Genomic DNA, 27,645 nt, shown 5'->3' with positions numbered 1-27,645 from the left:
AGAATATCAGTCCTGGACTGGACAAAATGGCGGCTGCATGGACCGGGCCCTGAGGTGTGGGGGACACAAGAGACAATGACTCATTACATATATATATTGTACATTCTGATATCCTCCATTTTGATATATATGTTGCTCTTTTTCTGTGTAAATGTCATTTTGTGATTATTTAATTTCAGAGTCTGAGAAATAACAGAAAATAGAAACTTGTCTCCTAGTGATAAGTGACTGGAGGCTGCAGAGCGCGCCCACACTAAAGATGGCGCCGACTCACCGCTGCCAGGAGTTCATAGAGAAAACTTTATTGTTCCGTACAAAGTAGACCACAGGCGGTAGATGTTGTTTGTGGGTGGGTTTTTTTTGTAACTTTATTGTTCACTTCCGGTAACACAAGATTCCAGCATGGCGACCTCCAAGCCTCCGAAGCGGGTGAGACCCACGTGTGGACATTACATTACTGGTATTGGGGCTGTGACGCCTCGGGGACTCGTGGGGCTCAGCTCCTGCGTGACTGCAGGTCGCAGTGACCGGGGATGCTGGGACTTGTGGTGCCTCCGGACTGAGGAGACAGCTGTCCCTAGTGCTGTGTGACCCAGTGCTGCACATCACAGAGCCCGCTCTGGCACAGGCTACACCAGTGAGCTGTGCTCTTCTGGACTACTGCTCCCAGCATTGCCTGAGCGCCCTGGGAGTGGTTGTCCTGCAGCTGAGCAGTGTACAGAGGGGACATGATGGGTTTCCTGGGTCACACACAGAGTGCAGGCCGGGGCCACAGTGAATAATAATAATTGGCCCTTGTGGTTATCAGGTGCTGATGGTACTAGAGATGCCGGCACCATCAATGAGCGAAGCGTTACTGAGAGTAACGACATCATGGGGAAGTGACAATGCGGGCAGTGATGGCGTCCTCAGACAGGACGGCGAGAAAAGCCAGAAACCTCTCACCGGTCATTTCCCAATAGCAAAAGAGAGTATACAGACAGGACAGCCGGGATCACCGCTGATTCCTAATGTGAGGTAAAACATTTCCTGCCTGTTTTTAAGCAATGTTTATCCTCAAAGAAAGAATGAGCTGCGATCCCGTGCAGTAATATCTGTATACTCTTCTACTCCCCACTGTGATCCTGTGTAGTAATGTCTGTATACTCTTTTGCTCGTCCCCCCCACCCCCAGGAGCTGTGGTACGATCAGTGAGACACAACCATTACACAGTACACAGCGGGGGCACATGTGGTACTGTCACACAATGCAATTTTCGTCGCTACGACGGCACGATCCGTGACGTCGCAGCGTCGTATGATTATTGCTCCAGCGTCGTAGACTGCGGTCACACGTTGCAATCACGGCGCTGGAGCGATGCCGAAGTCCCCGGGTAACCAGGGTAAACATCGGGTTACTAAGCGCAGGGCCGCGCTTAGTAACCCGATGTTTACCCTGGTTACCAGCGTAAACGTTAAAAAACAAACAGTACATACTCACATTCCGGTGTCTGTCCCCCGGCGTTCTGCTTCTCTGCACTGTGTAAGCACAGCGGCCGGAAAGCACAGCGGTGACGTCAGACGTCACCGCTGTGCTCGCTTTCCGGCTGGCCGGCGCTCACAGTGCAGAGAAGCTGAGACGCCGGAGGACAGACACCGGAATGTAAGTATGTACTGTTTGTTTTTTTAACGTTTACGCTGGTAACCAGGGTAAACATCGGGTTACTAAGCGCGGCCCTGCGCTTAGTTACCCGATGTTTACCCTGGTTACAAGCGAACACATCGCTGGATCGCTGTCACACACAACGATCCAGCGATGTCAGCGGGTGATCAAGCGACGAAAGAAAGTTCCATACGATCTGCTACGACGTACGATTCTCAGCAGGGTCCCTGATCGCTGCTGCGTGTCAGACACTGCGATATCGTAACGATATCGCTACAACGTCACGAATTGTACCGTCGTAGCGATCAAAATTGCACTGTGTGACAGTACCCTAACACATCCAATTGTGGAACTTATTATATCTATTGATTAAAATTAACTTTGTTAGTGGGAAACCCCTTTAAGTAATGTCATTCCATGTATTCCATGCTGTGGTATATGTTTATACGTGCGTGTAATTCTGCGTTGTCCACATGCATTGACTATGTATTCTGCTTATCTTATGTCACGTTATCTTTCACCGCGCATGTTTGAGAAATGTCACATTTGGCACATTGGACTGTACTATATACAATAAATTCTGATTTTCTTTGAAGATTAGAGAGCCGGGCTTTCTCTACATACATTATGGGGGAGTGGGATCTCATTCGAGCTCCCGGCGTACCTAGGAGTATATGTTAATTTCCCTGCCAGTCATCGAATGGTTAATTGGTTATTTCAACTGGAAACCAGTTCTCTAAAGCAAAACGCCCCATTAATCACCTATCGCCCTGAATCTGAAATAATCCATTTAAATAATCATGGGATCAGCTCTGCGTCCTTCTGTTATTCCTCCTGAAAATGTATGAACTGTCCAGTTATCAATAGTGGAGGAAATAAACGTGATCTCAACTGTACAGAATATTATAAAACAGCAAATAAAATCATCCCCTGCCCCCCGCAGCCAGCCGGGGGTCACTACTGACACGATGTTGCTGCAGGCCTCTGGTAGCCACAATTATACCTATATGTCACAAAGTAAAGAATAGCACTTCATAAACAAATAAACAATGCTAATAATGTTTATTGAAATACATCTAAAAACAATCTGTAAAATCATTAAAATCAATTAAGGAAACTTCAAGAAGAAGTACCAGCCAGAAATATCCAACGATTCGTAGGTATTGATGCATGAAAAAAGTTACCTAGTAGATAGTAAATGCCTGAGAATCACAATGCATCAATGTTTATTCCCTACTAACTCTAGCAACAAAAAAAAAAACTTCGCACACAGATAAGGAAACAATGAGATATCCGCTTCACCAACATGGGAACATTGTACCTAACCTCTGAAAGTTCAAAATATTCGCATCTAATGATACCTAGGGATATAAGTGGAGAGGTAAAACATGAATAAGAAATGAGAAAGGGTGAGTATTAATATATAAAATGCAAGTGCTTCATAACATGCTCAGTTGATAAGTTCCATAGTGGAGTCTCGTATGAGTATACTTTCCGTTGCTTATGTGGGAGATGACATGGACACGAAGTTGCTACGGCTGGGCTGGTCTGGACTTCCTAACCCCGACGCGCGTTTCACCTTCCTGGGGGTGTGGGTTTTTTTCATACATCAATAAGTTTCCTTGTTTGAATTTAATGATTTTATAGATTGGTTTTACATGTAATTGAATAAACATTAAATCTTTTATAACATCATAGATCTGTTCTTTTCTGTGACTAAAAATAAAAATATTGGCTTGCACTCAATGATAAATCGGGGTGCTGGTGCGACAGACCGTGCGGGCCAATAGCAGCAGTGTACTAAATCCACCACACTCCCTAAGTGGATTATCCTAAGCAGAAATAAATTTTTGAAAATGCTAATTTATTTTAAATATAGAAAGAATCAAACAAATATATTGGATCAAACATAAGGCAATTAATACAAAATTGTACATGCGACTAAGAATGGTCGCATGGACGCAGGAGCGCCGTTCATCTACCCCTAAAGGATTCCATGCCTCTACATAAACCATCAGGACGCTGAAGCGCCGCTTACATCACTTAGCAAAGTTTCTTATTCAGAGACGGATCATCCATTAGGCTATACTAACAAAGAACTATATCTGCCCTTGGACTTTACAAGGACAACGTCCTCCGTATTATTAGAATTGCCCATGATACCTGGATTAAGTGCGACCTTAGACTAAGACCCGGGAGGGTCGAAACGTCACCATTCTTAGTCGCATGTACATTTTTGTATTAATTGCCTTATGTTTGATCCAATATATTTGTTTGATTCTTTCTATATTTAAAATAAATTAGCATTTTCAAAAATTTATTTCTGCTTAGGATATTCCACTTAGGGAGTGCGGTGGATTTAGTACACTGCTTTTCTGTGACTAGGCAGGTCGCATTAGTTTTTTGCTCTGGTAGCCACAGACTATTGATGTGACCACTGAACCACGGTCCTGAGAATCTTATTGATCATCTCTAATATATTAGAGCTTGTGTGTGTATAATTAGTGTGGAACTACAAAGCCCAGCAATCTACCTGCCCTACAGCCAGAGAGATGCAGGTTGTAGGAGATGAATGCAAATTTGCCGTCTCGGATACTTAGGTGTAACTCTGTGACTTGTCCGCCTTCTTACAGAAAGTGCAGCGGTATTACGAGGAGGAAGGAGAGAAGAAGCCGTCACAAGAACAGAAGAAGAAGAAGAAAGAGGACAGGATGGTGGTGAACGAGAGAACGAGCCGAGAGCCATGGAAGAAGAAGAACCATCAGAAGAACGACGTCATCTCAGGGGCGAGTATCTACAGCTGACCTGTCTGAGTCCCGCACTGATATGACATTATTACGCCGTCTCTCCTTACATCTCACAATATTAGACTGGGTTTTCACTAAAAGGAATTTGTGCTGTAATTATAGAAAACTGATGACGTATAGATAGAAAATGGATAAAGAGACCACCGGCCTCAACCTGGAAATGATGAGAATCGTGATTAATCAGCAGTGAACTCTGAGCAATGGGTGATACCAGAGAGAAACTGCCAGCACTGCTGCCCCGAGACCCCCACTGCTGCCCAGAGACCCCACTGATTTTTTTGGTGACTGAGGGTGACCTAAATATCTAGGGAGTGCAGGCAGAGAGGGGGACATCGGCCACTGACAGGCGAGAACGATGGCACTTCTCTCCTTCCACCCCATAATAAGATATATTACAGCATTTCATATAGTCACATGCACTGAAGATTTACAAAAAAAACAGCATGTGCCCTTACATTGTAGGTAATTATTGTCTGTATCTGTGCCCCTCCACGTCAGATAAGGGGGTCTGGGTGTGGGGGCTGCCACCAGTTGCTGTGTGTTTGGCTCTGCTCAGCTGCCACATACAGGCAGGCTTAGGGGTGTACGGATCTATAAAGTACATATCCCATGACCTTGGCCCGCAGATGATCAGTGTAATACAGCTGAAGGGGGTCTCAGCACCTGGACCCTCACAAATCCAAGCTCGTGACATGTGAGAAGTTTTCTAAAGTTAGAGGCACACTAACCATTTCTCACTTCACCTCTCATAACCTTTTTCTACTATTTCAGGCAGAGGATCCCTTCCCCGGTCTCCCCCCGGTGCCAGAAGACCAATTATCAAAATATGAGAGAGCGAGGAAAGCCGAGGAGGTGGGTGGATGTGGAGAGGCGGAGGAGAGCTCCTGCCGTCACAATGGCTGGATATTTGGGAAACTGAGCAGGAAAGTGTTTCTGTATCATTGACCCCCCGGCATGTGACTCCCTGCCTACGGTGTTACACATTGGTGCACTGTACTCTGATCTGCCCTCACTATTAACCCTGTGTGCTCCAGGAGATGCACACGTTCCGAAGTGTAAAGAGTCATTTGAGGAAAGAAGAGAGCAAGGTGCAGAACGCGCTGAGCCAGGCGGCGAAACACGACCTGTTACTGCCGGAGGAGGCTGGGTAAGACAGACCTCAAGTTCCTAATGTTTCTGTCCAGTAGTTGTAGCCGAGATCTGACCGGATCGTGTCTGCGGTGGCACATGCTGTCGGCACATGCTGTAAAGTCCACTGAATGTGCGCGTCGTCTCCACACAGCAGCGTTACAGCAGACCGTTTCTGCAGCAATATCGCCAGATCTCACAGCATCAGATTGTGCAGATCCTGGTGAGATTTGCTGGTGGATGTCACTATACTCCCCGGCCTTCGTGCTTCTATGAGAACAAACATTTCTGTAGTTTCCGGTTCGTTTTTATACTTGTGATGTTCTGTAATGACATTTTGTCTCTTGTGACTGCTGCCGCCTGTGACTAACTGCAGCGGTCACATGACAAGACGTCATTGTAGGATACTAATAGGATGCAAGTACAGGACGTGTTGATAGGATGTGACTTCTTCATAGAGGATCTTGTGAAGACAATCTGCTTCCAGACTCCTCTGTTCGGGATCATCATGGTGTCAGCAGTCAGCACCTTGTCTTGTAATACTGGTTATTGCCAATTCTCAGATTTCTGGAAGGGGATGAAGGGGAGGACACGAGCACGATAACCCAGCAGGACATAGTGGATGTGGTGGACATAACGAGTGCATCGAAGGTGAGGATCCGGCCCCGCCACCGCTGCTGCCTTCTCCTCGTGGTTTATCCTCCCCATTCTCACATATTCATCTGTTTCATTCGCAGTATTTCACCCTCAGCCTGAACCAGTTTGGTCCTTACAGAGTGAACTACTCCCGGAATGGAAGGTGAGCTGCCGCTGACTACGACTCCCATTCGCCTACATCGGTTCCTGTATGTTCTGTCATTACTCCTGTCCTCCATACCTCAGGCATCTCCTCCTGGCCGGGCAGCGGGGTCACGTGGCCTCCATGGATTGGCATACCAAGAAACTCCTCTGTGAGATAAACGTGATGGAAACGGTCAACGACGTCAGGTGATTCCTCCAGATCTGGAGCCTTTGTGTGATTTTACCTTCATTACAAACCGCACAGCGACGGGCAGCAGCGCAGGAATATATAGAAGTGGCTTCAGGTGTCTAGTGAAAAATACACTGCAAGAAATCCTGTGACCACTGCACATATCCCATCCCAACAGGAATGAAGGTTATACCCTCCATTATTAGTGATTAGTGGGATCACAGCAGTCTGACCCCCATATATCAGATATACGTGGATTATGAGCCTTCACCAATATATATTACAGCACACACAGCGCTCAGCAAAACTAACCCATAAAGATCTATGGTAGAAGCCCTGGATGTGGCGGCTTTGTCTGTGGTAGATGATTGATGGTGGTCCCCAATCATTAGGTTATAGCGTTTCCCAGGGATATATCTCCACTATAAGATGGGGACCCCGGTGATTGCCTTTCCCTGGTGCTGGTCGGTGGTCCCCTCGGGTTTGCCTCTTCCGTTCCTTAGTTTTGTGTCTGCTCCTCTCTCAGGTGGCTGCACTCGCACACCATGTTCGCTGTGGCTCAGAAGAAGTGGCTGTACATCTACGACAACCTCGGCGTGGAGCTGCACTGCATCAAGAAGTTCAATGACGTCTTACGTATGGAGTTCCTGCCGTATCACTTCCTGCTGGCGACTTGTGTCAGTACAATAAGACTTTCCTTCACTTCATCCTTTATGTTCCTGACACTTTAGGTTGTTTGAGGCAATTATCTGTAGATTAAGTCTGAACTTTTTATTTTTTTTATCACTTTGTTTTCAATGTTTCCATGCTGTCGTTGAATGAAGACACTTATCGTCTATAATCAGAGACTAAGATACAGTCCATCTATATGCGGCTCCTTAAAGAACACTCTTCACTGACAGCAATAAGAGATGTTGAAAAAAAGTATAATAAAAAGTTGTAGAATGAGCCCTGTACACGGGAAACTGTTCAGAGATGTCACATACAAGGAGACATTCTTCTAAAAAGTTCTATAGTTTGACATTACCTATAATGTAGGACTACGTTTTTGGGGTTTTTTTTAACCCTAAAGACGCCCGGTCTTGTCTTTTGCTGGGGTAAGAGAAGAGATGAGCTCTGTACACACTTATCTGTAGTAACGACGGCACCTATAGGACTATAACCCCCAGTTTCTGCAGTATTTCTGCGCATCCTCCGTAGATCGTACCTGCTATATCACGGTCCCGGTGTGATCTTTATTCCAGAGCTCCACAGGATTCCTTCAGTATTTGGACGTCTCTGTCGGAAAAGAAATCGCAGCCACTTGTGTGAAAGCCGGAAGACTGAACGTCATGTGCCAGAACCCGTACAATGCCGTCATCCACCTCGGCCATCACAATGGTATTGTATCACCGCTGCGTCCAATCACTCTGGCTGTAATGAAAGGTTCTGCGAATTTCTGATGTATTTATTGACATGCCGAGATCTCTGCTGCCTGACAGTGAATGGGACCTGCTCATCTACATTTACACCTAACTACAGAGGCATTTTTTCTTCTTAAATGCATTTATTTTGGGCTAGAAATAACTTATGCAATCTGGTTTCATTGTACTCTCCATCACAGGGACCGTCTCTCTCTGGAGCCCGACTATTAAGGAGCCTCTAGTGAAGATGTTGTGTCATAATGGAGCCGTCCGGGCCCTGAGCATCGACAAGACTGGGATGTAGGTGGAAGCTGCCCGTTTTCCTAATGATCCCCTCTCCTTGTGCTGCTTATTACAATTTCCTTTTTTCTCGGACAGGTACATGGCGTCTTCAGGCACAGACAGGAAGATGACAATCTATGACCTCCGAACCTACCGTCCTCTGCAGTCGTGTCTCCTACCCCTCGGCGCAGGGTCTCTGTGCCATAGTCAGAGAGGGCTGCTGGCTGCAGGAGTTGGTAACGTGGTGCAGGTAAGTTACTGAAGCTTAAAGGGGTGCTCCTATATCTTCATAGATATGGCGTATCCCCAGGAGCCTGCCTGGCAGCTTCGGAACCTCTTTTCCAATGAGTTGGGTCTTCTCGTCATTCATCCCTAAGATATCCATGCTGCCCGCCACCCTAATCCCTGGCACCCTGACCCCATTGCCCCCCATCTTATTTTTCTCTTATTTTATTGGTTGTATATTGTAAAAACATTTAGCAAACAAATTAAATAAACCTTCATATTTTGAGGCGTCGGTGTGACTTGTGTTTCGGCTGACTTCTACAATCTGCATTTCCCCAGGTTTATAAGGACACGCACCTCTCCGCTCCGCGCTCCCCGTACATGTGTCTCTCGGTGAAGGCTCCGATCCACGGGCTGCAGTTCTGCCCCTATGAAGATGTCCTGGGTATCGGACATGGAGGAGGCTTCACCAGCATGATTGTGCCAGGTCAGAGTTGCCTCTTCATCTTGGTCTTTCCACTTCGCACTATGTCTCCTACATCTTAAGAATCATCCACTATCTGCTTACAGGTGCGGGAGAAGCAAACTTCGATGGTCTGGAGTGTAACCCCTATGAAACCAAGAAGCAGCGACAGGAATGGGAGGTCAAGGCTCTGCTTGAAAAGGTAATGTCCTGGGAGCTTGGAAGAACCTCGTTCTGTGAGGATTAGGGTCACATTGCCTTCGTACATCCATGGTCTTGGCGAGCCCCGTACTGACAAGCGATCGTTACATCCTTTCTTATCCTTCAGATTCAGCCTGAGCTCATCACTTTGGATCCCACTCAGCTCGGAGAGGTCGATAACATCACTATGGAGCAGAAGCGCAAGGAACAAGTGGAACGCATGGTAAGAGGACCCTGCCTTATCCCTTAAGGCGCCTTCTCCATTGTAGACACGTTACCTAACATGTGGCCCCCCAGTGACTACACCCCATCTCCAAGGTCTTCAGCCTCGTCACCCGTTACTTATACAGATGTATAGATTATATTGTGTATAGAGGTAATGGCCTCTAATCGCAGATGATGGAACATGGCCCCTCATGTCCTACCCCTCTTCATACAGCACTTAGTGTCTTACATCGTTTCTTTCCTCAGGGCTTTGATCCTTATGAGAAGACTCGTTTTGCTCCTCGCCGTAAACTAAAAGGTCGGAGTTCAACTGGGAATGTGCTGAAGCGAAAGAAGAAAGTGGCGATCCAGGAGAAGAGGGTAAGTGTTGTTGGCCGGTGGCATCATATGTATCGGACACAGGCTCCGCTTATTTACTGCTTTCATGCATCATGGACACGACTCTTAGCACCATTCTATGGAGCAGCCCCCCCATGTCCCACTGAGAAATGACTGGGGTCCTCTGATTTGTCTCCTATGAGCCAGAAGCTGATGCGTCCTGGCCTCTTACACGTAGGATACGGCCAATCCCACCCGTGGTAATAGGCAGTTTACAGCAGCTGGGCACCCGCTCATGTAATACAATTTATTTTTCTCGATCATTGCAGAGAAAAAAAAAAACAAACTTTGCTTGAGAATCTTTAGATCGCAGTTGCTTTTCATCTCCATCTGGTAACTTTCCTGTTATTCTGCTTTCACAGGCTGAGATCAAAAAGAGTATAGAGGAGCGAGAGACGGCGAAGAACAACAGCGACGCGACAGAAGTCCAGCAAGGGCTGAGGTCCACCCTGGACAGATTCAAGAAGTGAAGCCCCCCATTTCTGCTGAGGACGCTTTACTGTCTGGGGTTAGGTGGGAACGTGGTCATCCCCTCCCCCCAAAAAAATAATAATTATGACCTTACTGTTCAGAGACTCTGTGAGAAAATCTGATAGACGAAGCTTCACCGTCCCCTCTGTATATATGTTTTATATTTCACATTCATCATCCTGCGATTCACAGAAACTCGGGGAGAAAAAGAATATGGAATAATGTTTAATAAGATACGTAATAAATACAGGACAAAGCACAAGATCCAGAGACCATGATTAATGGAAGACAGTACCTGGAGTATAAGAAACCTTACTGATCCCGGACCGATGTCACATGCAATAATAGAAACCTTACTGGGCCCGCAACGACACCACAGGGAGTAATATAAACCTCTCAAATCCCATTCCAACCCCATGTGGAATAATAGAAACCTTACTGATCCCGCATTGACCCCACGTGGAATAATAGTCACCTTACCGACCCCACAGGGAGTAATATAAACCTCTCAAATCTCATTCCAACCCCATGTGGAATAATAGAAACCTAACTGATCCCGGACCGATGTCACGTGCAATAATAAGAAACCTTACTGATCCTGTATCAACCCCATGAGCAATAATAAGAAACCACTGATCCTGAATTGATCCCATGTGAAACGAATGAAACATTACCAAACTGTGACAGACCCTGTAGGGAGTAATATAAACCTCCCAAATCTCACACCAACCCCACATGCAATAATAGAAACCTTACTGATCCTGTATCGACCCCACAAGCAATAATAAGAAACTTTTACTGATCCCATATTGACCCCATGTGAAATAAGAGACCTTACCAAAATGGGGCAGACCCTGTATTGAGTAATATAAACCTCCCAAATCTCATACCAACCCCACATGCAATAATAGAAACTGTACTGATCCCCTATTGACCCCACATTGAATAATAGTGACCTTACCAAACCCGGTCCGACCCCATAGGGAGTAATATAAACCTCCCAAATCTGATAGCAACCCTACGAGGAATAATCAAAACCTTACTAATCCCATACAGACCCCGCATGGAATAATAGAGACCTTACCAAAACCGGACCGACCCCATAGGGCGTAATATATACCTCCTAAATCTCATAGCAACCCTACGAGGAATAATAGAAACCTTACTAATTTTGTACCAACCACACAACCAGTGTGTACACCTCCCAAATCCTGGACGACCCCCATGATACATTTTCATCAGTGCAGAACACACAAGATGGGAGAATATGAGCCGACTGCAAGAGGAGCTGCGCCATATGGATAATGCATTGATCGTGGGGTGTTAGTCCTCCCCCTCTGAAATCTATATATTTTTATTAGCACAGTATATGCACATAAGAGGCTTTATGGCTTTTTTTTGTCCCAATGCAAAATATATACATATATTTCTGAAGTAAACTGGTACCAGTACCCAATGCTGCGAGGCCCTGGTCAATTATTAATACATTATTATTATTGAACATGTGACAGGTTTATCGGCAACGCACAAAGTTTGACAGATTGGGCGAATGTTATAAATTGTGTCCATGGGGGGGGGGCGGTCACTCTGGACCCCACAAAGTAACAAACACAGCACCACAATATAATTTGTTATTGTACATCATTATAAATTAGACAGACGCTTATTGTAGAAATTGTGACCTCATTGATGTGTTCAGACCCGACATCAAATATAATAAAATCAGAATGATCCCGCACAGTATCAGCACTATACGGACCGTATGAGACAATCACAGGGAGGTGAGAAATCCTCCATTATCACCACACAACAGCTGAAGATTCGTTCACGCGGCTCCATAATAAGTGGAAATCTTGTGTTAGATTACAGTGTGATGTGACAGTCACCGTGTGCCCTGACAGCAGATGGGGGGGGGGGGGGGACTATAAAACAGGGTGGGCACATATACTAAAGAGGTATTCACCAGGGGAGAACTTTCCGATCTCTGGGACCGCCACAGATCCCTAGAATCGGGGCTGTGAGGAGCCTTGTGTGAATGGAGCGGTGGTCGATCATGTGCACATCCGCTCCATTCATTCTTATAGAAGTGCTGAAGAGCAGCCGGGCGCTTGACTATCTCCGGAGATCCCGTTTCCCTTCAAGTGTCCATGGACCAAACAGTGCAGCAGCCGCTGTGTGCACCAACATACAGTCATAGCCTAGTGTTGGCACCCTTGAAATTGTTCCACAAAATGAAGTATTTTCCTAGAATATTATTGCAGTTACACACGTTTATCTCCTGTGTGTGTATTGGAATATCGAAAAAAAATGGCGAATTGGACATAATTTACACAAAACCCCAAAAATGGGCCAGACAAAATTGTTGGCACCCTTAACTTAATATTTGGTTGCACGCCCTTTGCAATAAATAACCCCCCTATGCCATGCACCCGGAGGTGACGCCGGCCACTGTCCCCTGCATGCATCATACTGCAGCCCTCAGGATAGAAGGGTGATGTTTTCATCTCCTAAGACACTCTGGTCGGTGCGTTCCCTCACTACTTTATTATCCGCCAGGAAATCTCGCTACCGATTCACCCTCCTGTGGGCAGAGCAGGTGAGAGGGGAACTTAAAGGATGTGCTCCAGACCTGGCACATCGGGGATTTATCTGATCTATCCCCCCAGAGGAAGAAGTTAGAATCCGGAATCCCCATGGACTGTACGTCTCTCCCCCAGGACAGGAAACCACTAAAGCGGAAGAGAGGTTCTGCCATTTAAATTTGTAGGTTTCCTGTCCTTGAGGGCGGATCCTATCTCTCTCGTATGGTGCTGTTATGCAGATGGGAAAAACTGCAATCAATCGCTTCCTATAACCATCAACAAGCTTCTTACATCCCTCAACTGGAATTTTGGAGCACTCTTCTTTTGAAAACTGCTCCAGGTCCCTCATATGCGAAGGCATCTTCTCCCAACAGCAATTTTAAGATTTCTCCACAGGTGTTCAATGAGATTTAGATCCGGACTCATTGACGCCACTTCAGAACTCTCCAGTGCTTTGTTTCCATCCATTTCTGGGTGCTTCTTGATGTATGTTTGGAGTTATTGTCCTGCTTGAAGACCCATTACCTAGGACGTAAACCCAGCATTCTGATATTGGGCACTACACTGCACACAGTCAAGGCATCCAGTGCCCAAGGCAGTAAAACCCAAAATATCTTTGAATCTCCACCATATTTGACTGTGGGTACTGTGTTTTTTTTCAGTCAACAGTAGAATGATGTGCTTTACCAAAAGCTCTCTCTTTCATGTGTCCACAAGACACTTTCCCAGAAGGATTTTGGCTTATTCACATACTTTTTTGTCGGTTTCAGCAGTGGGGTCTCCTGCCATAACATTTCATTCCTTTGACATGTGGACGGATAGTTTACTCTGACACTGATGCACCCTAAGCCTGCAAGACAGCTTGAAATTCTTTAGAACTTGATTGGTTCTGCGTTGCAAGCTTTCATCAATTTTTCTGTTGCGGACCATAGACAAAGAAACATCAAGATCTCAGGAAATGGACTTGAGAACCAAAATTGTTGTAAAATATCAACACTCAACATTACAAGTCCTCAGACAGTTCCCTTTTCATCTTTCTGTTCTCCATTCTTAGTGCGGCACAAACAGACACAATGCAAAAGGTTGAGTCAACTTCTATCCTTTTTATCTGGTTTCAGGTATGATTTTCATGCTGTCCACACCTGTTACTTGCCACAGGGGAGTTTGAACAGGCATCACATGCTTGAAACAAAGTTGTTTACCCACAATTTTGGAAAGTTGCTAACAATTTTGTCCACCCCATTTTGGGGGTTTTGTGTGGAATTATGTCTAGTTTGCCTTTTTTCTCTTTTCTGTGTTGGTCCAATACACACAAATGAAATAAACATGTGTATAAAGAAAACGTGTAATTGCAATAATTTTCTGGGAGAAATACTTAATTTTCTGTAACAATTTCAAGGGTGTCGACACTTGACCATGACTGTATAATTATACTCTACAACAACAATGCAGTTTATATTTCACAGATCCGATTTTGTGGCCGATTTGTCCATGGCATAAAATGACAGTGTGTGAGGCCAGAGTCACGTTATGTCAGTGCGTTGAGAAAAAGAGTTGTAAACGCAGCTAATCAGTATTATTATCGGGACCCCTGATGCCAGCCTTAGCAGAGGTAAAGTCACTCCGTGTGCCACCATACTACTGAGGTATCCTGAAAATTAACTCTAACATCAAATCCAATGAAGCATGATAAAGCATTCTGCTCCCTCCAGATGAGGGTCCGTCTTTACTGAACCCCGTCCCCTCCCTGCTCTACATGCTGCCCAAACAATCTGCAGTAAAGCAATGCCAGCGAGGGGCACCAGTGGCTCTCTGCCTCCTTTAGCATATTCCACGCCTCCTGCATGCCCTTCGGCGTCATCCCATGAGAGTTGAACATGGTTCGATAGCAGCAGGTGCTGTGCGGCACGGACATGGATCCTGAAATTTTTGCCACATGTCTGGGAGCGATTCCAGCCGCATGGGCCAAGATCCCAACATACACATCCTCCACTGCCACCCATGGTCCACTCCTGACCTGCTCCAGGAGGAGAGCAGCGGCTTCATGAGACAAGATGTAGCCGGTGCCACTGCAGTAAGGAGGGAAGTAGTTGCCTCCATACAATTCCTCCGATACGTAGTGCCGACTGTCAGGGTCCCGGTTTGCGCTCACGTGCCAGTGCAGCCGCCCCATGTACTGGAGACCACTCACCCTTCTTAAGAACTGAGTCAGAAACAATGTGTTGACAAAAACGTCGTCATCGGTCTTGAGTAGGTACTTGGTGCCGTGGCATTTCTCCAGTGCCCACGTCAGCCCTGTGATAGTCTTTAGAGTCAGATTCTGGTAGGAGTCTGTGAAATTGGCTTGGATGATGTCTCTGTGTGTCACCGCCTCGTGTATCAAAGCCGCCCTTTCATCCGGTGACTTTGGTACAGCCAGGATGAAGAGTGTGAGAGAAGAGGAGGCGGTGGAAGAAGTGAGACTCCCCCACGTCTGACGGATCGCATCCCTTCTGTCTCTATGGGAAGGTGCGCTGGACACCAAGATCAGTAGAAACGGAGGTGAGGAGCAGGCACTGGCGGGAGAAAGTAAGAACGGGGGTATAGGAACATTCAAGACTCGAGGAGCAGACACATGAGAAGGTGTGGAGTAAAATATGGAAAGAAACCCAGAGAGGAACTCTTCCAGATATCCCGAGACACTGAGGAAAAAGATCAGACAGAGTACAAAGAAAATAAGCAGCCAACGGTGGTGCCGGCGGTGGATGAACAGCAGGCGAAGGAAGGCGGCATTACATGGGAACATGATGGCGTCGTCTCAGATATCACAGATCGGATGTGGAATAATTATTACTGCCACATGGTGCAGCCAGGGTCATCACCCAGCGATAGCGGAGTCCAGGAGACGTCTTCAACTAGTGATAGTGGAGCCCCGGAAACGTCCTCATGTAGTGATAGCAGAGTGCAGGAGACATCCTCATGTAGTGATAGAAAAGCCCAGGAGACGTCCTCATCTAGTGATGGCGGAGCCCAGGAGAAGTCCTCATCTAGTGATGGTGGAGCCAAGACCTGTCCCCATCTAGTGATAGCGGAGCCCAGGAGATGTCCTCATCTTAGGATGGTGGAGCCCAGGAGACGTCCTCATCTTCATACGATCAGTCCTGGGAGCCACACACAGAGGATGGCACTGAGCTCTGCTGAAAAACACAAACATAGTCAGTGCCTGCACATAACACCTCCTTTGCATGTCCGTTTGTTCTGTTCGTATGCAGTCCACCGAAGTTCATCGTGTCTCTCACAGTCAAGTGTAAAAAAGCACCTACAATGACCAGCAGTGAACTCTATAGTGTCACAACTCGTCACTGTAATCGCACTTGCAGCACCTAATTGTATCCTGCTCTTCAGCCTGGACGGTCGCATCTTGGCACAGTTCAGGTTGTACAGCAGTTATCGCTGAGATAAATTACGGCGTGGGACAGTATGTCGGAAAGGTGAGGGATATGGTGGTTTTTGTTTTGTTTTTCTTACTGGAGACAAGGGCTTAAATAGAATGGTTGCAAGGTGAGTATAACTGTGTTTTTATTTTTCCATAAATGTGTTAAACAGGGTGTTTTGTATTATTTCAAATAAAGGACTGGGTGTCTATTTACAATATGACTATGGGGTTAGTAATGGAGGGTCTTATAGACGCCTCTCCATTACTAACCTCTGAGCTTGATGTCACCTGACAATACAAAGATGACATCAACCCTGCAAATACTAACCCAACTTGCCACCGTCACAGTGCAAAGTGGGTAGAACGAGGCTAAGTGTCAGATTTGATGCATCTTATGGATGCACCATTTCAGTTGTAGCTGAGAGCGGAGGTTGGTAGCCTCACAACTGTCTGTTTAGCCTTTGCTGGTTTAAATTTATAGGGGGGGACTCATTTTTGTTCTAGGGTCCCCCGTAAATTCACCAAGAAAGGCGAAGTAAACAGCTGTGAGCTGTTATTAATAGCCTGGAACCTTATGAGGTATTGTCTCTTGTCCCAGATTATTAACATCGGCCCCCAGCGGTGGGCTTTCCCTTCATAACCTGCTGGTTATGAAAATTCTGCAAGAGCCCACGCCATTTATTTTATTTAGTTATTAATTTTATACAGGATGTACACAGTTGCTCCTGAGTACAACTCCCATTATTGTTGCCTGGTTGCGCTGATCTCAGGGAGACCAGGTGACAATGATGACAGTTGCCTTTAGCCGCCGGCGCCTGAGAACAGTGGGAACTGTACCACTTCTTCCCTGGCGCCGGTAAGTGTCTCACGGACCATAGATCTCACCAGTACTGGTTTTTCCTGTACAGAAATCACCAGGACGCGTGAAAGAGGAGCCCCTCTCCATACTGCAGATCTGCGCTTGCTGTCAATGCAGAACTTATTTATATCCAGACTCACATCTTGCTCAGAATCATATCCAGCTGCAAGTGAACTTAAACCGATGATTCACATCTGACATTTACTGCGATTCTCAGAAAATTGTGCTGACTCTCCTCGGAAATATTCTGGCAAAACCCCAGATGCGATTACAACAGGCGAATGTAACCATACAGTCCGCCCTGAATGCTGTTTGTTACAATGTATCACAAATAAAGTTGGTCAGAAGTGGTGCACTCTATGTATAATAGGATGGTGCTTGAAGGAAAAGGAAAACAATATAGAACGATGACCGTCGGCGCTCAATAAGTCACAGAGGAGTTAAAGTTTCAAAAGATTTCCAATTTAATGAACAGCCGACATAGTGGAACATACAGATCAATCCATCTGATCTTCTTCCTTCGGTATGTTACTTGTCCAGGTGGATATACGCAGCCGCTGGTCATTGATTTATGTTTTTTCCTTGTTTTTGTATTAAGCACCAGGACTATTTTGGTCAGTTCTATAATGATGATATTAATCATACTAGGTTTATTTTTTATTTTTGTTTAAATACTAATAAACACCCTTGATAAAGGCAATGGTGCCGAAACGTGGGATGATTTGATGTCTGTATGTTCCACTATGTCGGCTGTTCATTAAATTGGAAATCTTTTGAAGCGTTAACTCCTCTGTGACTTATTGAGCCGACAGTCATCGTTCTATATGTTACAATGTATCAGTGCAGGTAAAATGTCCCAGCCAGGATCCCACACAGGATTGTCTGCTAGATACAAGTGTAACAAACCCTCAGCTGTGACCAGATCCGAACGAGTATTCTAAATCTAAAGGGCAAACAGTGAATGTCGCCACCAGCAGCGGAGATCTTACAAAGCGCGAACCAAACAAATGAAGAAGAACAAGCTGTAATTACACAAACTCCACGGCCGGGACAACACCCAGGTTTGATCTGGCAGAGCGCGGCTCCTGATAACCTGCGGCCGCGCGAAGAGTTCAGGAATGAGGGCGAAACGGGACTAATCCAGCAGCAACATGAAGAAATGGAGGCGGATGGCACAAGGAGACACGAATGGTGGAGGAAATCTGTGCAGCCAGTATGACCCCGTGTACAGACCCTGCCGGGACTGTCTGATCTCCTCCTCTCAGTATACACTACAGGACAGGCTGTAATTCTTGTGGAACTGCAAGGCCCAGCACGGCAGCTGTCAGGGCAGGGTAACAGCTGCAGAACGCTGCCTTAAAACGTGGAGATATGTGAGGCAGGACATTCTAGCTTCTCATTCAGTCCCATTGTCTCTCTGGTCCCCTCTGTATAACCTCCAGCCCCCCGGTATTTACCATCCGGACCCTTCATGTCCTCTCTCTTTACTACCATGTGACAGAATGGCCGGCCGGTGGGGCAGAGACCACTGATACCAGCGGGGTAACAAGTCCGTCTATTACAATTCTTCCCTATCTTCCCCCATCTCCTGATGATTGACATTACTGAGAAGTGGAAGGAACCGCAGCAACTCAGCCACGAAGTGGAGACCTGTAACATTACAGAGCGGGGGGCCGAGTGCTGAGGGCAGAAAAGTCACCACCGCTCTGCTGACCCCATAACTGCAGAGTGACATAACTGCGCCCCCGCCTGCAGCCGTACATCACCAAGCACAAGGCCGAGTGTCGGATGGAGAGGTGTAAAGCCGCCACCTCTGCACTCTGGAGGAGACGTGTTCTGTGCAGTGACGGATCGCACTTCTCTATCTGATGCCTGTTTCCTGTCCCCGGGTCCATACAGACATGGGGGGACATGAGGGGCGCACAGAGCCCTATACATGGAGATTGTGCCCCCCCCCAAGGGGGGGTAACACCGGGGTAAGGGGGGGTAACACCGGGGTGAGGGGGGGGCAACACCGGGGTGAGGGGGGGGCAACACCGGGGTGAGGGGGGGGCAACACCGGGGTGAGGGGGGGGCAACACCGGGGTGAGGGGGGGGCAACACCGGGGTGAGGGGGGGGCAACACCGGGGTGAGGGGGGCAACACCGGGGTGAGGGGGGGTAACACCGGGGCAAGGGGGGGGTAACACCGGGGTAAGGGGGGGCAACACCGGGGTAAGGGGGGGGCAACACCGGGGTAAGGGGGGGGGCAACACCGGGGTAAGGGGGGGGTAACACCGGGGCGAGGGGGGTAACACCAGGGTAAGGGGGGGGGGGGGTAACACCGGGGTGAGGGGGGGGCAACACCGGGGTGAGGGGGGGGCAACACCGGGGTGAGGGGGGGGGCAACACCGGGGTGAGGGGGGGCAACACCGGGGTGAGGGGGGGGCAACACCGGGGTGAGGGGGGGCAACACCGGGGTGAGGGGGGTAACACCGGGGTGAGGGGGGGCAACACCGGGGTGAGGGGGGGGCAACACCGGGGTGAGGGGGGGGTAACACCGGGGTAAGGGAGCTCCGGGGGTCGCACGGCCGCGCCAGCTCTCACCTTCCTCTCCGCTCCGCAGTCCTCGCTCTGTTGTTCTGTTCATTGTTCTTTCTCTTCAGCACAATAAAGTTGCGCCGAGATATGTGGGCGAGGCTGTCTCCATGGTGACCGCTGAAGGCGGAAGTGGGTAGCTATTTCCGGGTGACATTTGAGAACTGCACGGCACGCTGCAGGACGGAGAAACGGTAAAATAACGCGTCGTTACCGCGAGCGGAGGTGTGAATGTGCGGGCGTGGGAGAACTACAGATCCCAGCACAACACACGTTATTTGTGTATATGGTATCTCCAGGAGCTCCCCTCCCACCATAACGGTGACAAACGGGGCTCCCCCAATAATGGCGACAACCGGTGCTCCCCGCCCCCCATAACAGCAACAACCAGGGCTCCCCGCCCCCCATAACAGCGACAATCGGGGCTCCCCGCCCCCCATAACAGCGACAACCAGGGGTCCCCTCCCCCCATAACAGCGACAACCGGGGCTCCCCGCCCCCCATAACAGCGACAACCAGGGGTCCCCTCCCCCCATAACAGCAACAACCGGGGCTCCCCGCCCCCCATAACAGCGACAACCAGGGGTCCCCACCCCCCATAACAACGACAACCGGGGCTCCCCGCCCCACATAACAGCGACAACCAGAGCTCCCCGCCCCCCATAACAGCGACAACCGGGGCTCCCCACCCCATAACAGCGACAAGCTGCCCCCCCATAAAAGGGACAACCAGGGCCCCCCATAACAGCGACAAGCAGGACTCCCCTCCACCAATATCAGTGACAACCAAGGCTCCCCTCCCCCCATAACAGCGACAAGCAGGGCTCTCCGCCCCCCATAGCTGCAATAACTGTGGCTCCCCTCCCCCATAGTAGCGACAACCACATCCGCTTTTTTCTCCGGATGGAGTCCCTTAGTATTCGGGATGTGACCCCAGCTGGGGATGACAGGGGGCCGCAGACATGACTGGTGGGGTCCTATCCTCTGAGTCTTGTGATGTTTCAGCCCGTGTACATTCGGCCGCGTTCACACGATCAGTGTTTGGAGCCAACACCAGGAGTGGAAGGAGGAGAAGTATAATACAGACCTGTCGCCGCTCCTGCATTTCTCACCCTCTCCTGGTTTTTGCTCACAAATAATGACGTATCTTGTTGGACCCCGCACTAACGATCTGTGCTCTCTCATTACCGCGTCTCCCGGCCCCGATGCTCCCGCAAGATTCTTAAGATTGATCTGTGTTTATAGCTGATCCGGTTCTCTCTGCTCCCAGATGGCGGCGCAGTTACAGGAGAAGCTGCAGGCTGAGGTCACCAAATACCAGCAGGTGCAGAAAGGTAAATGGGGGCGACCACAGGCGCATGATGGGGCGGAGGGGGACCCTGTCATCATGTTATGAGGATGGGTAACTAATGAGTATAAGGGAAAATCATTATCTTCTGACTTCAGCTCCTATAAAAACCTGTCTCCATGGTGACAGACTACACACAAGCCCTGTGTAGCCGGGGTCCGCAGTCCTGTTACTCCGCTCCTTCTGTCCTCTACTGAATTTAAGCAACAAACTCTCAGATGGAAAGAGAATGGCGACCATCAGACAACAGAGGAGTGATGTTAGTCTGTAACCATGAGGACACATAAACGGTGGCATACATTTTATTCAAGATTTTGCAATGTTTGCTTTGTGTTTTATTTGTTTGTTTGGTCATAAAGGTGAACAAATCATTTTATCCTGGAAATTACACTCAGATCAGAACCATCCTCTTTCTGCAGATATCAGCAGCAACATGTCCGTGCGACAGAAGCTCGAGGTTCAGCTCACCGAGAACAACATCGTGAAAGATGTGAGTGACCTCATGCGTCTTCTCCCTCATGGGGTCTCTGAGTCTTCAGGGGCCGACTGGGCAGAGATAAAAGTAGAAAGAATGCTTAAAGGGAACCTGTCACGCCCAAAATCGATGGTGAGGTAAGCTCACCGTCATCAGGGGCTTATCTACAGCATTCTGTAATGCATTCTGTAATGCTGTAGATAAGCCGCCGATGTTACCTGAAAGAGGAGAAAAAGACGTTAGATTATACTCACCCAGGGGCGGTCCGGGTCCGATGGGTGTCTCAGGTCCGCTCCGGCGCCTCCCATCTTCATTCCATGACGTCCTCTTTGGGTCTTTACGCCGCAGCTCCGGCGCAGGCGTACTATGTCTGCCCTGTTGAGGGCAGAGCAAAGTACTGCAGTGCGCAGGCGCCGGAAAGGTCAGAGAGGCCCGGCGCCTGCGCACTGTAGTACTTTGCTCTGCCCTCGACAGGGCAAATCAGTACGCCTGTGCCGGAGCCGCGCCGGGAAGACCGGAAGAGGACGTCATGGAATGAAGATAGGAGGCGCCGGAGCGGACCTGAGACACCCATTTGACCGGACCGCAGCGGGACCGCCCCTGGGTGAGTATAATCTAACCTCTTTTTCTCCTCTTTCAGGTAACATCGGGGGCTTATCTACAGCATTACAGAATGTTGTACATAAGCCCCTGATGACGGTGAGCTTACCTCACCATCGATTTTGGGGGTGACAGGTTCCCTTTAACCCCTGCCCACCCTCCACACATAGGGCAGAAGGCCAGTAATGTATGTGCTCTCATCGATGCGCTCGTCTGTACTGCTCAGAAGTGCAGGATCCCGCGGCTTCATTGTCTGATTGCTGGGGATCCTAGACATCAGTAATGGCCTCGGAGGGATTCCCTATGCAGAGATGCCGGGTATACACGCAGCCTGTGATCTCTCTGCACTGTGCGGTGTACAGATCACTGGTGGCGATGATGTAATTGGCCGATACCGGTGAGTTGTAGATGGAAACAGCAGGAAAAACATCTAATGTGAGAGAAGAGCTTCATCCACCACTAATTGTCACGATCCGGTGCTGCTGCTTTCCTGCGCACCGGCACCCTCGCCTCTATTGTACAAGTAGCTAACTGCACGGCCAGGTGACCAGGAGCGAACAGTAAATGGGGCCCAACACTGACTGTGAACCCCACTGATACTGAGAATAACGGGGTGCACAGAGTACTGACACTCGCCAGTCACAAATACGGGAATGCGTCTTTAATAAATATGGCAAACTGGAAAAAAAATAGTGATTTATCGGGGTATTGCAGCATTGTCCCATAGAAGTGAATTTTCATAAAAGGCCCACCCCCCTGTAATGAGCCGATCACTGGGGGGTGTCCTGCTCCTGTCACCCCAAGTGCTCAGCTGTGGAGAAATGTATCAGCAAGTGTTCAGTTTTCTCACAGCGCCTCCACTGGTGAACTGAGGTATTGCACACCTCACTGGATTAATTGTGTTATCCAGGTAGTGCAGACTTGATGGGGTCTCTCTGTCGTTACCTGTAAAATGGTGTCCCTCACTCCTGTTACCTGAGATTTCTTTAGTAAAGTATATGATGGTGGATTTCCTGTGATGGCCGTTGTTAAAGAAAGTTGTGTGCCCAAATGACTGCAAGTTTAGCACTTTACTGGAACTGTAAATTGCCAGCAGTGCCTCATCCCGGACATCACACGGGCCACCGACTCCTCCTCCCAGGAAGCACACGGGCCGCCGCCTCCTCCTCCCAGGCAGCACACGGGCCGCCTCCTCCTCCCTGGCAGCACACGGGCCGCCTCCTCCTCCCGGGCAGCACACGGGCCGCCTCCTCCTCCCTGGCAGCACACGGGCCGCCTGCTCCTCCCGGGCAGCACACGGGCCGCCTGCTCCTCCCGGGCAGCACACGGGCCGCCTGCTCCTCCCGGGCAGCACACGGGCCGCCTGCTCCTCCCGGGCAGCACACGGGCCGCCTGCTCCTCCCGGGCAGCACACGGGCCGCCTGCTCCTCCCGGGCAGCACACGGGCCGCCTGCTCCTCCCGGGCAGCACACGGGCCGCCTGCTCCTCCCGGGCAGCACACGGGCCGCCTGCTCCTCCCGGGCAGCACACGGGCCGCCTCCTCCTCCCGGGCAGCACACGGGCCGCCTGCTCCTCCCGGGCAGCACACGGGCCGCCTCCTCCTCCCGGGCAGCACACGGGCCGCCTCCTCCTCCCGGGCAGCACACGGGCCGCCTCCTCCTCCCGGGCAGCACACGGGCCGCCTCCTCCTCCCGGGCAGCACACGGGCCGCCTCCTCCTCCCGGGCAGCACACTTGCCGCCTCCTCCTCCCGGGCAGCACACGGGCCGCCTCCTCCTCCCGGGCAGCACACGGGCCGCCTGCTCCTTCCTGGCAGCACACGGGCCGCCTCCTCCTCCCTGGCAGCACACGGGCCGCCTCCTCCTCCCGGGCAGCACACGGGTCGCCGTCCCCTCCCGGGCAGCACACGGGCCATCTCCTCCTGCACTTAGGGTTTGTCTCTGCCAATAACTTGTTTCATGTGGCACATGGACATCTGGCGGACGCTGGGCTTCCGTGTTTAGTTATTCCCACTGTGGACAGCAAGCAGCTCCACAATGACAGATTTTCTGTGTGGCATTTTAAAGCGATAGGAGACCTATTAGTCATTTTTCCCACTTGTTGTTACAGCGGGTATGGGACGCAGTGTTGATATTTATCCAGAATCGTCCCCAGGAGCCATCAGGTATCGCAGCTTTGCCCCATTCACTTGAGTAAATTCCAGACACAGGGCAGGGACGCAGCGTCCGACGGGCGATAACAGGAAGCTTTTTTGTTTGTTTTCCTTTTTATCTGATACAATAAATGTGTGATAGAAGTCAGTGATCTGATGTGTATGAGCTGCTGGTTCTCGTCTCACAAATGTCAGGTAAAAGAAGTTGTGGAATTTCAATATGTGAGATGATGGACACCAGAGGTGACTGCTGGCGGACTGTTCCCTTCTTACAGTTGAGGACACATTCACACCCAACCAGTATGAGTGTGCCTGTGTTTCAGGGTTGGTTGTCCGATTAGAGTGGAGCGAATTTCTTCAGGTCCCCGCTTATTCGGCAACTTATTCGGTAAGGGTTATATCTTGCCGAATAAGCGGGGACCTGAAGAAATTCGCTCAACTGTATGTCAAATATCTATGCCATATAATCATTCCTTTTTTATTTTTTAACATTTTACAAAATCTCAATGTTTGTTTTTGTAACTGAGCTTGTACAAACCAGATTATATTATTCCTCCCAGTCCAGACTCCTGTTGTAACCAGAATTATTCATTCTCCGCATTGTTTTACTATGGGGGGTTAGGATGTTAAATAATTCTTGTATTTTCTACAATTACATTGTATTTTAGGAGCTGGCGCTGCTGGATGACAGTAACACGGTGTATAAGCTCATCGGGCCGGTGCTGGTGAAACAAGACCTGGAGGAGGCCAAGTCCACGGTTGACAAGAGACTGCAGTATATAAATGGCGAGATGTGAGTAGATCTATACACGGTGTGTCACATATGTACCAGTCAGCTGGCAGTGTAGTGTGGAGAACGTTCCACCTCTTTCCTCGTCTTCTCTCAGGCTGGCTCGTCCGGATCTGCTCATTTCTCAGTTTAGCTTCTTTATCCTCGATGGGGACAGACATTGAATATGGTCAGAATTTGCAGATCCATCTGTATCGAGTTCTGACTGTCATTCAGCAGGTTTCACCTTCTATAGTTCGGGACTTCTCTGGTTGGTGAAGTCCCTTTTCTATCAGTGGCACATATTCTCCCGTCATCCGCAGCCTTCTCTCTCACTGTCCTGTAAGTGTATTCATCATCGTTTTCCCTCTTCTTCCTTTTCACAGTAAGAGATATGAAACTTTGCTGAAAGACCTGGAGCAGCGATCAGAAGAACAACGGACGTCTCTGACGAAGCTGCAGCAGGAATACCAGCGGGCACAGGGCAAGGGGGCAGTGAAGGCCTGAGAGCCGCTCTACCTTTATCATTATTTATAGACTGGAGGGACGGGGCCTGTAATGTTCCCCTGGTCACACGGGCTCACTCTTTATTTTACGGCTTATCACCGGGGGAGGGGGAACGCTGTTGTTTTGTGCAGATGACTTATTAAACCGTCGCAGGATACCATATTGTGTTCTGGCTACTGAATGTTTTGAAGCTATAAACACTGAAACACTGTAACCATGCAGGGCTAGTAGAGCATGCTGAGACTTGTAGTTTCATACTTTGTTTTTTTAAATATATCAGATAAAACATAACAGAGAAATACAAACAGATCCGGCCTCGTAGTAACAGTACATAGTGTTTCATGATAGTGTATGGAGGGTTGAGCAGCACTTTTCCTGCAGAGCAGTGTCACCGCCTGACTGTAGGTTGCCCCAGTTCTCGCAGCGTCGTTTCTCGTCAGCCAAAAGAAAGTTATTGGTGTTGCAACATCAGAATGAAACCACGTGCAATTGTGGCTAGAGGGCCACGGCCCCCCAAATAACAAACCAGTAGCCCCCACTGGGATGGGAAATGTCCTTATGTAGCGTCAGTCCTACAAGTAGATACTAGAAGAGGGACTTGGCAAAGTCTCCAGCTTTGGCCTTGATTTTGGGATAGGTGGCATGGACTTGTGCCTTCAGATGATGCCGCGCTTCAGGTTGAGGGGCCGCAGCGGGAAGATGTGGACGGACCAGGAAATCCAAGCTGGCAGCACTCATGGCGTAGAAGACATTTGCAGTCCCTGGGATGAGCAGCTCTGTAGGATCAGATATTACCTGGGTTAGTGAAGACAAACATGTGCAACATATTTCTCCGCAGTTATGTTAGCACATAAGACCTCAGGAGAATGTCTCATTACATAGGAACATACCCCACACCCACGCTGAGAAGAGGGGTCTGCGACCCCCGATCTTGTCTGATGTGGCAGCTATGCTCCTCTTTCCAGTCTCTATAGTAGATGCTTTCACATCAAAGCTGTCTTTCTTCTTATAGTATATACACATCTTGTAAAATGTGGCCATATTACATGTTATAGCGCTGAGTGTGATGTCACCGGCTGGTAAAGGCCAGGATACAGCTCTATATCAGCATCAGACATGTAGAATCTCACCTTTATTCCCCGGCAACAGCTGAACAAGTTCCTGTGGCCCCTGGATGATCCCATGATGTTTCCGGATGATCCGGTCAATCACGGTGGGAGCTTTCTCCTGACTGCTGATCTGAAACTCAAGATCAAATTGATTATAGCGAATGCTGGAAAAAACAAAACTGTGCCCCGGCCCCCCGTAGCGTTCCAGGAGACCTGACGGCCACTGTGGCGTGCTAGGAGATCCGGCGGCCACTGTACATGTTGGTATTATAGAAGCCCCTGCACCTAGTCAGTCTCCTCACCCGCACGCTCTTGTACACGCTGTTCTCCTCTGCCGGCTCCACGCGAGCTCGGATGATGCGGAAATCTGCAGTGGAGTCAGGGAATTTTCCTTGCTCAGTGATGCTCTCAGAAGACGCGCTGTGCTGCAGCGCAATATTTAAAGGACTGCCACACGATGCAGAGCGCCTGTGTGTCCGCACCGTGACCGCCGGGGTCAGGAAGCCTTGGTGCGCTGGTTTTGGAGAGCTTTGTGTGTCCAGGGCTGGCACTGAAGGGCTCTTCTGCTGCTATGAGTGGATGGATAATGGACATAGGCCTTTATGAATAAATATGTAGTACAAAATGTTATTAATCCCAAAGGAAAATGGTGGAAAGTGTCCATACCGCACTGAGGCCTGGTGTCATCAGCCGCTCACAGGGTGTATCCCAGGACACCAAGTGCATGCCGGGGCCAAAAGGTGCAGCAATGGAGGCCAGAAGCCTGATAGAGAGAGGCAGACAGTGGTCAGCGTAATGTGCTTGTGAACATTGGAGTGAATTTGCTGGATTTCTGCTCACTCGGTGCAGTGTGTGATGATCACCGTCGGCTTCACCGTGTTGGGCGGTGTTGTAACAGTTGCATCTTGATTCGACTCGATGTCACATGAGAGTCGGTAACTGGAAAAGACGACACGATAAATGCCCAGTAATCAGACATGTCTACCCCCAGGTGTAATGTGTAGGGTCACAATCAGCAGAACACGCCTGCTCTTTTAAGGTTTGTGACTATGCTGTCAGG

General features: G+C 48.9%; 4 protein-coding genes across 15 annotated transcripts in view; 2 read left to right on the top strand and 2 right to left on the bottom strand.

The window, feature by feature from the left end:
* The first annotated feature begins 276 nt into the window (after nt 1–276).
* Nucleotides 277–10,456, top strand: WDR46 (WD repeat domain 46). Its single transcript, XM_077286217.1, has 16 exons — nt 277–429; nt 4,275–4,427; nt 5,220–5,300; nt 5,483–5,595; nt 6,140–6,227; nt 6,314–6,375; nt 6,459–6,563; nt 7,073–7,223; nt 7,791–7,926; nt 8,150–8,249; nt 8,328–8,481; nt 8,796–8,943; nt 9,027–9,121; nt 9,248–9,343; nt 9,592–9,705; nt 10,086–10,456. Exons 1-16 carry the CDS (start codon nt 403–405, stop codon nt 10,191–10,193), a joined length of 1,731 nt encoding a protein of 576 aa, XP_077142332.1. The 5' UTR covers nt 277–402; the 3' UTR covers nt 10,194–10,456.
* Nucleotides 10,407–19,763, bottom strand: B3GALT4 (beta-1,3-galactosyltransferase 4). 2 transcript variants are annotated; one of them, XM_077286218.1, is made up of 2 exons: nt 19,636–19,763; nt 10,407–15,952 (listed from the first exon to the last, which is right to left on the bottom strand). In XM_077286218.1, exon 2 carries the CDS (start codon nt 15,559–15,561, stop codon nt 14,503–14,505), a length of 1,059 nt encoding a protein of 352 aa, XP_077142333.1. In that variant the 5' UTR covers nt 15,562–15,952; nt 19,636–19,763; the 3' UTR covers nt 10,407–14,502. The 2 variants fall into 2 exon arrangements, with proteins under 2 accessions (XP_077142333.1, XP_077142335.1); XM_077286220.1 differs by having other exon boundaries at nt 10,407–15,949; nt 19,636–19,756.
* PFDN6 (prefoldin subunit 6) lies at nt 19,665–25,636 on the top strand. Of its 3 annotated transcripts, none has more exons than XM_077286222.1 (5): nt 19,665–19,820; nt 20,897–20,960; nt 21,394–21,464; nt 24,869–24,993; nt 25,356–25,636. In XM_077286222.1, the coding sequence occupies exons 2-5, from the start codon at nt 20,897–20,899 to the stop codon at nt 25,474–25,476; spliced, it is 381 nt and encodes a 126-aa protein (XP_077142337.1). In that variant the 5' UTR covers nt 19,665–19,820; the 3' UTR covers nt 25,477–25,636. The 3 variants fall into 3 exon arrangements, with proteins under 3 accessions (XP_077142337.1, XP_077142338.1, XP_077142336.1); XM_077286223.1 differs by having other exon boundaries at nt 19,756–19,820; nt 20,872–20,960; XM_077286221.1 differs by lacking the exon at nt 19,665–19,820 and adding an exon at nt 19,844–19,915.
* RGL2 (ral guanine nucleotide dissociation stimulator like 2) overlaps nt 25,610–27,645 on the bottom strand; it is a 26,895-nt gene continuing 24,859 nt past the window's right edge. For 6 of the 9 annotated variants that reach the window (XM_077286208.1, XM_077286210.1, XM_077286212.1 and 3 more), the window contains 5 exons: nt 27,426–27,524; nt 27,252–27,348; nt 26,888–27,154; nt 26,607–26,715; nt 25,723–26,252 (listed from right to left, as the gene is read on the bottom strand). In XM_077286208.1, coding sequence (XP_077142323.1) covers nt 26,062–26,252; nt 26,607–26,715; nt 26,888–27,154; nt 27,252–27,348; nt 27,426–27,524 — 763 coding nt within the window. In that variant the 3' untranslated portion in view covers nt 25,723–26,061. Of the gene's footprint in view, nt 26,253–26,606; nt 26,716–26,887; nt 27,155–27,251; nt 27,349–27,425; nt 27,525–27,645 lie in introns of all 9 variants that reach the window. The other 3 variants (XM_077286214.1, XM_077286216.1, XM_077286211.1) reach the window with 3 other exon arrangements.

Source organism: Ranitomeya variabilis, chromosome 2, assembly GCF_051348905.1.
Source record: "Ranitomeya variabilis isolate aRanVar5 chromosome 2, aRanVar5.hap1, whole genome shotgun sequence".
NCBI lineage: Eukaryota > Metazoa > Chordata > Amphibia > Anura > Dendrobatidae > Ranitomeya > Ranitomeya variabilis.
The sequence above is the reverse complement of the archived record's forward strand: the minus strand, read 5'-3'. Positions and strand labels throughout refer to the sequence as shown.